Here is a 12,120-nt window from a genome sequence, read left to right on the forward strand (position 1 = left end):
ACCATGCCTTAGATATGTGCAGTAAGACTAGCACATGTGGCAGAGTCCCTTTGGGGGCCCTTATTCCGCCTTTCTCCCAAAGCTGCATGGTTATCTTTAGTAGAATTTAAGTGGAAACTTCAGTTCTTGGTTTGTTTGTGAAACATCTATTAATGTCTTGTGTTGTTGTGATTTAATAGATCATTCAACACCAGCCAGCCAATCTCCTCATTCCTCTAACCCAAGCAGCCTGCCAAGCTCCCCTCCAACACACAACCATAATTCTGTTCCATTCTCCAACTTTGGACCCATTGGAACTCCAGATAACAGGGATAGGAGAACTGCAGATCGGTGGAAAACTGATAAGCCAGGTGAGATCCAGATTTCATTGCCTAGTGAAAGTGAAATCACTTACTCTGTCCTTCTCTGGTGTTTGGTGTTTGACAGTGACAGAACATCTTGAATTCTTCATATCTCTTTGCATCCTTAGCCATGGGTGGGTTTGGCATTGACTATCTCTCAGCGACATCATCCTCTGAGAGCAGTTGGCATCCAGCCAGCACTCCAAGTGGCACCTGGACAGGCCACGGCCCCTCCATGGAGGATTCCTCTGCTGTCCTCATGGAAAGCCTAAAGGTGAGTGGGTTTTAGGAACAAGAACCACGAGAGATGTGGTTCTGCTTTTGTTCCTATAAATAGCCAGGCTTATTCCTTAGGCCCTTAGAGTTGATCGATTCATAGCACATATCTAGCAAAGTCCTAGAAACATGGTCTACCTTATAAGATTCTTGAATAGGAATATTGTTTTTTAATTTGTGAACTCACTAGTGATAAAGCAGTTATCTTCAAGGGGGACAGAAACAAAGGTTTTAGTTGCATTGTAAGGTTAAGACAATTCTGATTCATTTTGGAATGTTTGATTTAAGCCTTTTGTGAACAAATAAAAGAAGGGTATCTAATTTTAGAGATGTTTTGTTTGCCTAAAATCTTTATAGTAAATATTCTGTGGTCCCACGTGGCCCTGAGTTTTAGTAAATATTTCACCTTTTCTGGTTTAAAATAATCCTAGTGGGAACTAACTGGTCTTGAAGACAGTCTTACAACAACGTTGTCTAATAGCTGGGTTTTTTAGGGGGCAGGGATCTTGGGACATATATGCCTTTATATTTGGCGAGGATTGAGAAGCAAATCCCTTTCAGACATCCAGGCATTTGACCCCTGCTGACAAGCTCTGGGCTGTTTTTCAGTCTATCTGGTCCAGTTCCATGATGCACCCTGGACCTTCCGCTCTGGAGCAGCTGTTAATGCAGCAGAAGCAGAAACAGCAGCGGGGACAAAGCACCATGAACCCTCCACATTGAGGCCAAAGTGGCAACCCTGGGAATGAAGGCTCCATAAACCATGGCATGTTGGGTTTGCAGGACTGGCCCATACAGTCCCCTGCAGGTGGCAGCCCTCTTTTCTGTCTCTTGCTGTCGAGAGGGTGTAAGCGTTCCACCGGCGCGCTGAGTGTGCACGAAATGTCCGCAGTGCAACAAAAAGAACAAAACCATCAGGAACTCTCCGTCCCCCTGGGGCCTTCCGGAGGGAGAGAGGAACTGCTGTTTGTCTCACTCAGTTACCTGATATCACCGCCTCTCACCTTCTCCATCGTGCATGTCCCCAGCCACAAGGGAAGTGAAAGCTGAGAAGGGGAGGCAGATGGGAGAAGCCAACGGGAACTTCTCAGTCCTTTTTTCCTCTTTGGGGAATAAAATAGGAATCCATTAATGATTGCTTTGCTGACTGAGAATGTAGTTGAAATTATTCCTGAACATCTTTTATTATTGTTATTACTCTCAGTAGTAAAATATCACACTGAATTCTTCCACACACAGATGTGCTTCTTCTAGTCAGTGTGCAGCAAGGAAAGCCCCGTTCACTGCTCCTGCGAGAGGTTGGTGGTGACAGGATGGGGAAGCTGACCTCTTCAGCCAGTGGACGTGTTCCATGAGGGAGAGTCCAAGGCCTCAACTTTCACTCAGAAGGTTCTGGCAGGCCCTCCTCTGGCCTGGAGACTCCAGCAGGAAATGCCCTTCACTCTGTAGGTGCTCGAGCCCCAATCGAGGATGCAGTGTGGGTGGTGGTGCTGGGCTGGACTGGCAGATGACTGCTGTAGGATTTTAAATTAATGTTTTTGATTCCTGTACATTTTCCAGTAGCATAGCAAGCAGTCTCACAGAAGGCAGGCTGGTCCGTTCGTGGCCTGACACGTTTTAATAGGTAGAAGCTTTCAGTGTGGTTATTTTTTGTTGGATTGGTTTTTGTGACCCCCATCCTGCTTACCACCCACCTCCTCTTGTCCCTACCTCCATCCCTTTCCCACCCTATGCTGTCTGCCAGTAATTGTTTCTATTCCTAATGTGTACAACATCTCGCCAAGAAGCAACAGCATGGGGTCCAGCAGTTGGGGCCCGAAAGACAGTCTGACGAGGAAGGAAGCAGCGGCGTCTGCATAGCGCACGACGGGCCAGGCCCCTGCCCAGCTGCGCCTCCCGACCTCCACTTTCAGAGTGAAATTCAAGGCAACACGGACGCGTGTGCATCATGCACAGAAGAAAACAACGAAGTCCATTCTGGAAAAGGCGAAAGAAAGGAAAATAAACTTTTATTTGGTATTTATTAGAAGGAAAGAGGACTGAAAATTTTCTTGTGTAGAAACAGAAGGACAGCATTTCTGTTAGTTCCTGGAAAAGTAACATTTTAAGGGGAAATTATGGAAACAGTCTAAATGTCCAATTGCTGTGCTAGTGGTAAGGTCTGTTTCTGGGAGGTCTCTCTCGTGTGTGTGTGTGTGTGTGTGTACGTGTACGCACGCGTGCCCAGCTGCTCTCCCTGGGGGAAGGGGAGTGTGTGTGAATGTGTGGAGTCAGTGTGGGACTTACAAACTGGAAGACAGCTGCAGAGCAAAGCACATCCAGGAGCCCCGGTTGTCACTCGAGTCTGGGCAACCCCAGCAATGGAAGGGGTGAGATTAATGCTCATTGCTCTTCAGAGACAGTGGTTGGAGCCCCGTATGCTTACATTATTGCTCTTTAAGTTTGACATGGTGTTTGGGGTTTTTTGTTTTTGTTTTGTTTTGTTTTGTTGTTGTTGTTTTGAAAGGTCTGAAAGGGTGAAGCCCCCCCACCCAGTGGCAATATGAAACCCTTTGTGCTTCTCTCCAGCCCCTTCCCTGTGTCCGCCTCTCTCCCATCCCCACCCTTCCAAGCCTTCTTCCCCACTACCTTGACCCACTTTGTGTGTTTGAGCTCTGCATTCAGGCAGCTGCAACATTCCAGTGTTTGAGCTGTCCCTGATTCTTGCACCCTAGACGAGCTAGCCAGGTTCACTGTCTCACTCCCTGTACTGCCCACATCCCATCTACAGCCCTGTTTCTGCATGAGAATTTGGTGTTTGGAATGTTTTCTGACTCTTGGGGCGGGGTTCCTCGCCTTATCATCCTCAATGTGGAGTAATGAGGAGGGAGAGGAGAATCTTCATCAGAAACTGGTTTTGTGTAGTAAACTTTCTCTTGTGTTTTTTTGTTTTGTTTTGTTTTGTTTTTTGTTTTGTTTTGTTCTGTTTCGGTCTGTCTGTGCAAGACCTGCAGCTGCTGAAATCAGCTTTGCCTTTAATTAAACCATGTTCTCTCCAACCAGATCTGTGTGTACGTTGTTTCTTTTCTAACCTAAAAGAATACCCTACTTAGAAAAACAAATATTTAAACTACTTAGAAGTCATCTAGGGGAAATCAGAGATGGTCAGAAATTGAATATGCTTCAGGGTTATTTATGCTTTCGGTAGCATTCCAAACTAGTGTGCATTATTATGGAAAGGGATGGGTGAAAGAAACTGTCAAAATTATTTTATCTAATGAATAAAGGTGGGCTTATGCAAAGAAGTCAACAGCCCTCCATTTTTATCCCTATTTTTACTGTCAGTGGGACAGTGCAGAGATGGTTTCTCTTTCTGGTCTATAAAAATCACGAAGTCTGATCAGCCCCAATGGTAATTAGTGTTCTTAGCTTTGAGGTTGGTTTCTTTGAGTTGTGTCCAAAATTTCCAGTGGTAGCCTGCCGGGCCTGCAGTGGTGGGTTGGAGGTCAGTGCCACGGCATGCCGGTTTGTGTGTTCACTCTGGTCAGCAAGCCTCTCACTTCTGTGTTGATTCCATCTACACATCATTTCCTAACTGCTTTTCACAAGCACCTGCACACTTGAGTGGTTACAAAACCATACGTACTGTACAACGAGGAGAGAGGGAGGGAAATGAAGGCGAGGTTCTAAGGTCTAGTATTTGTTAACCCCAAGTTAACCCTAAAAAAATCAAGCCATTTGGTTAAATGATAACCAGAATAAAACCATAGCATTCTCATGTATATTAGCATAGTCCATATTATAAAATGTGAACTAACAGGATAGTCCTGACTAAGTGGCTTCCTGAATGCGGCTTCTTTACATCACATACTCAGTATTGAACTCTTAACAAATGTCCCTCCCTGAGAAGGCATGAAGGGGTGAGATTCTAGTATTTTAATTCTCTATGGAATTGAAAACTAAGTCTAGGTTCTGTTTAAGCAATGAGACTTTTAATAGAGGAAAGTTATTTTTATGTGTGTCTGCCATCTGAATTACCTGTAAATTTACTTCAGGCTCGAGGAGTCTGTGACTGTCGTGGTACAGGAATAGGGGTATTTATAGTTCAGCCTTGGGCCTGTACTCTCAGTGTCTTGTTTTTGTAAGTTTTTTATTGAGGTATCACATATAGAAGTGCACCAATAGTAAGTGTACAGCTCAGTGAACTTTTTACAAAGTGAACACATTTGGGTAGCCAGCACTCCGAGCAAGAAACATTATCAGCACCCTAGAAGACCCCTTCATGCCCTTCCAGATACTTCCACCCACTCACCCCACCCCACCCGCCAGGGTCATCATCATGATAAGTTCTCATATCATTGTGTAATGGGTTAAATTTTCAGTGGGAAAAGTAGACTAGTTAACACTTCCGAATAGTGATGTCTCCCTACAGTGTACTTCAGGGGCATGCTTAAACCTCACAAATGATTATAGTTACTTTTCTCCAACTTTGTAGGTTATGGAACATCCTAGACTCTTCTAGGAGAGCTTTCCAAATCTGTAGTTGCATGTTCTTCAACAAACGCTTTGGGGAAAATGCCAATCTTCCCTTTGCACTCTCCTTCCAGCCAGTCTTCATTCACTGATAAAAGGAAACGTATACATCGACTTTTAAAACCAATATAGGAGAATTACCTCATCTGGATATGCCACACAGGTCTTTGGCAGTCCTTCACCCCCAATTGTGCTAACAGGGAAAAGTCCATATCATAAAGTGATTTGAGGGAAAAGTGAACATACGACTTCTACCATCTTACTGGTTTCTGTCTTATATATGATAACGGAGGAGTAAAATACAGAAGATCAATTAGATTTTTCAAAAAACTGCCAGAACAACAACAAAAAAAAGATGAAAGAAATTGAACAATAAATCTTGAGATAGGATTTTTTTTATAACAGTTTTACCTGATCACTGTTAGTAATCTTTATTCTGACTACATGCCATTAATTAAATACCTTAATCTTTGGGGCACATGGGTGGCTCAGTCGGTTAAGCATCCGACTCTTGATTGCGGCTCAGGTCATAATCTCAGGGTTGTTAGATCAAGCCCTGCATTGGGCTCCGTGCTGAACGTGGAGACTGTTTAAGATTCTCTCTCTCCGGGACACCTGGGTGGCTCAGATGGTTAAGTGTTTGCCTTTGGCTTAGGTCATGATCCCAGCACCCTGGGATCAAGTCCCACATCAGGCTCCCTGCTCTGCGGGGAGCCTGCTTCTCCCTCTGCTTGTCAGTCCCCCTGCTTGTGCTCTCTGACGAATAAATAAATACAATCTTTAAAAAAAAAAATTCTCTCCTCTCCCTCTGCACCTACCCCTGTTCACTCTCAAAAAAATTAAAAAAATAGGTTGATCTTTGAACAACACAAGTTTGAACTGTGAGTGTCCACTTACAGATTCTTTGATACAGCACAATGCTGTAAAAGTATTTTCCTTACGATTTTTTTCTTTTTAAGATTGATTTATTTTAGAGAGAGAGCATGAGCCAGGGTAGGGGGGTGGGGGAGGGAGAGAAATCTAGGAGACTCCCCGCAGAGCCTGGAGCCCGAGACAGGGCTAGATCCCAGGACCCTGAAATAATGATCTGAGTTGAAATCAAGAGTCAGAAGGAATATGCCACCTTTTTTCTCTCCATATCTATCCAGAAGGTTTTTCTATGTGTGTTCTAGTTTTTATCTCATCCCACCCACCCCCAAACAAACACCGGACAGTGTAGCTGGTTGGTTGATACTGACACTTAAAAAGTGGTGCTGGGAGTTACTAAGCCCTATTGTCCCCTGTCAGAAGACAGGCACTGCCAGGGTACCCTGCTTCTTTATTTCATTACTCATATTTTGAGTTAATTGCCAGACAGTTGTATACTCTCTACCCCCATTAACTTTAAAATCTCATTTCTTCATCTGTTGGATGGTAATGGAATTTGTTTTCACTACTCTGCATTGCTAATGCACATTTCTGCTGTTTGAACAAAGCTTTTTCTTTTTTTTTAAGATTTTATTTATTAGAGCATGAGCAGGGGGAGAGGGAGAAGCAGACTCCTCGCTGAGCAGGGAGCCCAATGCAGGGCTCAATCCCAGGACCCCAGGATCATGGCCTGAGCGGAAGGCAGACACTTAACCGACTGAGCCAACCAGGTGCCCCTGAACAAAGCTTTTGATGGGACTCTTGTTTTGAAGAAGAGAAATAAGATTATGTCAAACTGAGTTAGAATTGGTGCTTCTCTCCGTCAGAAGATCAGCATCACACTGGAAGCCAAAAGATCAGCATCACACTGGAAGCTGTTAGAAATGCAAATTTGAGGCCCCACCCCAGACCTGAATCAGAATCTCTGGTTGCTGGGCCTGCGAATTTTATTTAACTCTCAAACGGGTGCTTGGGCATACTGAAGTTTGAGAAGCACTAAATTAGAACTCTACTTAAAATACTGTTTCAATTTGTAGTGTGTTTGATTCCTAACAGGATCAGGAAAGTCAACAGAGACACAAAGCAATGTCGAGTAGCTTCTTTTAAGGCAAAATTTACCCACTTCTTCCCTCATCTTCAAAAAGTACATCAGTTCAGAGAACTGTGGTTTATAGGAAAGTATCCTATGGCTTGGTGCAAAGGCAAAATGATTCCAGCCACCTTCCAATTGGCTCCCTCTGGGAATGAGAATGCGTGGCTTCCAAAACACAGCCATTTTTAATGATCAAAACGTCAGCTGAGTCTGTCATTTGTTGGTTCCCTGCCATTGGAGAAACAGATGGAAAGGCTGAGCCCTCTCTTCTGCTCCCTCCAGCTGAAAGCTAGGAAGGAGATTGAAACCACTGGCAAAGTTTGGCTTGTAGGTTATTAATGTTTCTTCCTCTCTTCCCTTGAACTTATTGCTGCTCACATGGAAATTAGTTTCTATGATCCAGGAGTAGTACTTACCCATTGATATAATCTGGATTATGTCCCCTTCCTGAAACTCCAGGTCTTCCGGCTGGGTGGCCTCGTAATTGAAGAGTGCTACCACTTGGCCTCCTTCCTTAAGCTGAGGTTCTGTTGTCTGGTTATTAGCTTCAGATTTTTCACTTTCCTTGGGTTCATCTGGAAAACCTTGGTCACCCTGAAATAATAAAAGGCCTGTTAGTTTCCTCAACTTTTTGGCCAGTGAACATTGAGCATCACTAAAGGAATCCGTGAAATGTCAGTGTAGCACCTGGGATATAAACTCACAAAGGCCAAGTCTGTGATCAGTCCCTAGCATAAACCTAATGTGTACTTTAGGAATATAGGATGGTTGGATAAGTGAACCCAAAAGGTCTGCAGGACCATAGATAGTCTTAAAATCTTACAGAAACCTTAGAGTAATCCTGAAAAAGGTAGAATAGGTACTACTGTTACTTCTTTGCAGTTGGAAAAACAGAGATGGAGTCACAAGTAAGCGACAGAACCCAGTCAAACCTGGGTTTCTAACTCTGAATCCAACACCCTCTCAAGCACCCACAATACTAGGGACCTCGTTAGAAATGTAAATTTCTGGCCCCATCCCAAACCTACTAAATCATAAACTCACTGCATGTGGGGCCCAGCAATCTGCATTTTAATAAGCCCTCTAGGTGAGTCTCATACCTGCTGAAGTTTGAAAAACCCTGCAGAGCGCCATACCGTCTTTCTAAGGCCATGAAAAAAGGCCTTGCTTTCTGATATATGTAACTACACATCTTAGTTACCATTGTGGTCATTTTTCATCCACAAATGTTGAAAAGAAGAAGGGTACAGTTTCTAGAGATGTGAATCATGGGATTTAACAAACCCGCGTTAGAAACCCCGCGAGGGTAAGAGCTGTTCTGAGTGTTCAAAGTTCTCACTTCCTAATGTCGCTTGTTCCAGCCCTGGCAGATCCCTTTTATTGAAAGGCAGTACAGTGAGGTGTAAATGGTTGTAAGGAGTCTAAAGGCCTGGGTTTGTATCCCAGCTCCACTGCTCACTGGCTGTGTGTCCCTGAGCAAGTGGGGTAACCTCTCTGAGCTTCAGTTTCCTCACCTTATGAAATAGAGGCTAGAAGAATGAAATGATATGATGTAGAATAGTAATAGCTGACAATTATTTTTTTTAGATTTTATTTATTTGAGAGACAGCATGCATGTGTGCATGTGAGCAGGGGGAGGGGCAGAGAGAGAGGGAGAGGCAGAGAATCCTCAGCAAGCTCCACGCTGAGCCAGCGCGGGGAGCTTGACGCAGGGCTCCATCCCATGACCCTGAGATCGCAACCCCAGCCAAAACCAAGAGTCGGACGCTTAATTAACTGCACCACCCAAGGGCCCCTAGCTGACAATTATTAAACTCTCAGAGTACTAAATATATACATACATAGATTTAAACTTGATTAATGGTAAACGTTCCTGCATAGAGTAGATGCTTAATAAATGATCGTTCATTTTCCTGCTCTTCTACTAAGTGAATGAGAACATCCTCACTTGCTGTCTCCAAGAGTAAGGGGTAATGATAAAGAATGCTTGGCAATGACCTCTGAAGCTGAACTGAGTCCCAAAAAGACTGTGTTGGGAATTTGGGGAGAGTTAGCCACGTACAGCCACTAATTAGACTGAAGCTCTCTTCAAAGAACAAAAATTAACAACAATTAAAAACAATGAACCTTTTAAGGGAAGTAATTCACATTTAGAGCAGAACTGCTAGGCAGAATCCTTTTAAGACAATACTGAAAGGATTAGTCCCAACATAGACCATCAAAAACCTTAGGATGACCTTTCAGACTTCCACATGACCCCTTGCACTGGTTACCTATTCTACCCCATCCCCCACCCAGGGTCCTGGGGCGCCAGTGAGTCCAGGGGCTGTACTTCCTGAACGCAATCTTCTGAACCCTTAGATACCACCAACCTGGGGCTTACCATGGGGCCTTCCTCCAGGCCCACCCTCCTTACATTCCTCTCCCACTAATTTTTCTTTCCCAGCAAACATGTATCTGATTTCATTGAGAATCTGCCAAAGAGACCCTTCCCTAACTGAGCAGAAGCCCCTGCCCAGCTGTGGGGTTGAGGGTTTAGAGGAGGGACTCTGCCCCCACAGGGCCCACGGCCCCAGGCCTAGATGGTGTGGAAGAGCTTTGCCAGTGTGCTCATTTCCATGGTCTCAACATCCATTCAGAGGTGAAAAATAGTAGCTCTCCAAAAGATTCACATAGGACCTGTTGAATTTTATACCCCTTACTGATGTAACTGCAGATGCCCCAGTCTAAACATGCTAAAGCAGGAAACGGGAGAACTGAAGGTGTCAGAGGGACCCCAGCTGACAACGGCTTTAGTCAGTGGAGACTGCAATCTCCTTGATTGTGTCTTGTGACTCCCCAGTATCAGGACTGGATGGGGAGCTGAGCATTCAAAGAAAGCCCGCTGGCCGGCCAGCCTCCCAGAGCCTGCTGCCTTGCTCATAGGTCCCTGAATCATCCATCCCAAGCAATCATTCATCGTATTTTCTACCCAGCTCACAATCTCATCCGAGTGCAGCAGTGTGCAAGGCCTTCCATGACGTGGCCCTGTTGCCTTCCAGATTGTCTCTTTGTGTCTGTCACCCCTGCCAACTCTTAGGGTCTTCCCTCTGCTCTTCCATCTATATAAGTCACCTTAACCTCCTCCACCTTGCTAATTTCTCTTTACCATTTTAAGGCTACTCTTCAAGACAATTTCAGCATCATTCTTTCTAGGAAGACTATTTTGACTATTGACTTGTCCCACCTTCCTTCAGCATTTTTGGGTGAGACACCCTCCCTTGTGCTTATAAAACATAGTACACCATTCGTGTGTCCATCAGTTCTTAACACACGCTTTATAATCATGTCTGCCCTTGTCTTTCCCCCAAGAAGAGCCTGTGTCTTGTGTTTATATTGCCAGTGCCTGTCAAGAGAGCAGTAAGTGCTCAGCAAATGTTTGCTGAAGAATTAATGTCACTAGACAAACACTGGAAACAATCCAGATGTCCACCAACAGGTGAATCAATCAGCAAACTGCAGTATTCATATTGTGGAATACCATTTAGGGATACCATTAGCGATCAAAAGAAGTGGGACCATTACAACACAAATATATATAAAAATGGAAAAATATACATTGAAATGTACTATTAAAACAAAAGTTTATATGTACAGTATATATATTCACAGGAACTCCTGTGAATATATATACTATATGTTCCATTTATATGAAATTGATGGACTATTAAAAGTTTATACAGTATATATATTTATATAATATATACTTATATATTTTTATATGATATATATAAATATATACTGTACATGTAAACTTTTTTTTTTTTTTTTTTAAAGATTTTATTTATTTATTTGAGAGAGAGAGAATGAGAGAGAGCACATGAGAGGGGGGAGGGTCAGAGGGAGAAGCAGACTCCCTGCCGAGCAGGGAGCCTGATGCGGGACTCGATCCAGGGACTCCAGGATCATGACCTGAGCAGAAGGCAGTCGCTTAACCAACTGAGCCACCCAGGCGCCCTGTACATGTAAACTTTTAATAGTCCATCAATTTCATATAAATGGATCATGTGAATTCACGTGAATATATATACTGTACGATCCATTTATATGATCCATTTATAAGAAATTACATAAACGGTGAAGAAACATATGTCGGTATGTTGACAGAATGCAGATGGATGGTTTTCAGGAGCCATGGTTGTGGGAGGGAATTAACCTCAACAACAAAAAGAAATGGCAACTTTTCCCTTGGAGATAAAGGGACAAAGTCAAGGGTATTAATGTGTAGCTACTACTTATAGCCTTTAACTTTGCCCCTAACTCCCTTTACTCTTACTGGCCAGTCAGTTAACTCTGTTCTGGGCCCTGAGGTCTAGAAAAGGGTTCAAGAATACAGGCCCTGGAATCAAAATACTCACTGGGCCCCGGTTCCACTACCGACCTGCTGTGTAATCTTGGTCAAGCTGACCTCTCTTTGCCTTATTACCTAAACTGTGAAATGGGCTAACAATACCTCACAGAGTTGTGGGGTCTGTAAGAATGAATACGCAGCGTGCACTTAGCCCGGGACCTGGAACGGGGGAAGCTCTCAATAGATGCTATTAGTGGGATGTTGTAATCCAAATCATCTCCCCGTGAAATAAATGCTCACTACTCTCTTCCACTCTCACATGTTCTTCCCCATGGGAACGGACCGTGAAGAATGGCTAGGAGCTCAGCCCCAAGCTCGGATTTCATTCCAACCTTGCTTGATAACGATGGGCCTACCCTGGGAAGAGTAGGTGTGGCGGCAGACAGAAGGGACTCGGAGGCTTCTGTGCGTTGTTGGTCCTGCTCTTCCCTTGCGGGGAGCCCTCTCCTGGCTGCCCCCGGGGTGCAGGGCAAAGGGACGCAGAGCTCGTGACTCGCCGGATCCTCAACACCAAGCACAGTGCCAGGCTCACGGACCGGGCTCGGTAAACGCTGGACTGTTGTTGAGGAAGTGGCCCGATAGACACAGGACCTTAAGTGCCC

The 12,120-nt window shown here is 44.3% G+C and overlaps 2 protein-coding genes across 6 annotated transcripts in view; one reads left to right on the plus strand and one right to left on the minus strand.

Annotated features, from left to right (window-relative positions):
* Nucleotides 1-3,658, plus strand: part of SMG7 (SMG7 nonsense mediated mRNA decay factor) — a 91,344-nt gene extending 87,686 nt beyond the window's left edge. For all 3 annotated transcript variants that reach the window (XM_021682776.2, XM_021682774.2, XM_021682775.2), the window contains 3 exons: nt 180-350; nt 470-615; nt 1,227-3,658. In XM_021682776.2, the coding sequence (XP_021538451.1) occupies nt 180-350; nt 470-615; nt 1,227-1,340 (431 nt within the window). In that variant the 3' untranslated portion in view covers nt 1,341-3,658. The remainder of the gene's footprint in view (nt 1-179; nt 351-469; nt 616-1,226) is intronic.
* A 1,043-nt stretch (nt 3,659-4,701) lies between these two features.
* NCF2 (neutrophil cytosolic factor 2) overlaps nt 4,702-12,120 on the minus strand; it is a 28,522-nt gene continuing 21,103 nt past the window's right edge. For 2 of the 3 annotated variants that reach the window (XM_044915931.1, XM_044915930.1), the window contains 2 exons: nt 7,545-7,722; nt 4,702-5,217 (listed from right to left, as the gene is read on the minus strand). In XM_044915931.1, coding sequence (XP_044771866.1) covers nt 5,105-5,217; nt 7,545-7,722 — 291 coding nt within the window. In that variant the 3' untranslated portion in view covers nt 4,702-5,104. The remainder of the gene's footprint in view (nt 5,218-7,544; nt 7,723-12,120) is intronic. The other variant, XM_021682783.1, reaches the window with a different exon arrangement.

This window comes from Neomonachus schauinslandi, chromosome 6, assembly GCF_002201575.2.
Source record: "Neomonachus schauinslandi chromosome 6, ASM220157v2, whole genome shotgun sequence".
Taxonomy (NCBI): Eukaryota; Metazoa; Chordata; class Mammalia; order Carnivora; family Phocidae; genus Neomonachus; species Neomonachus schauinslandi.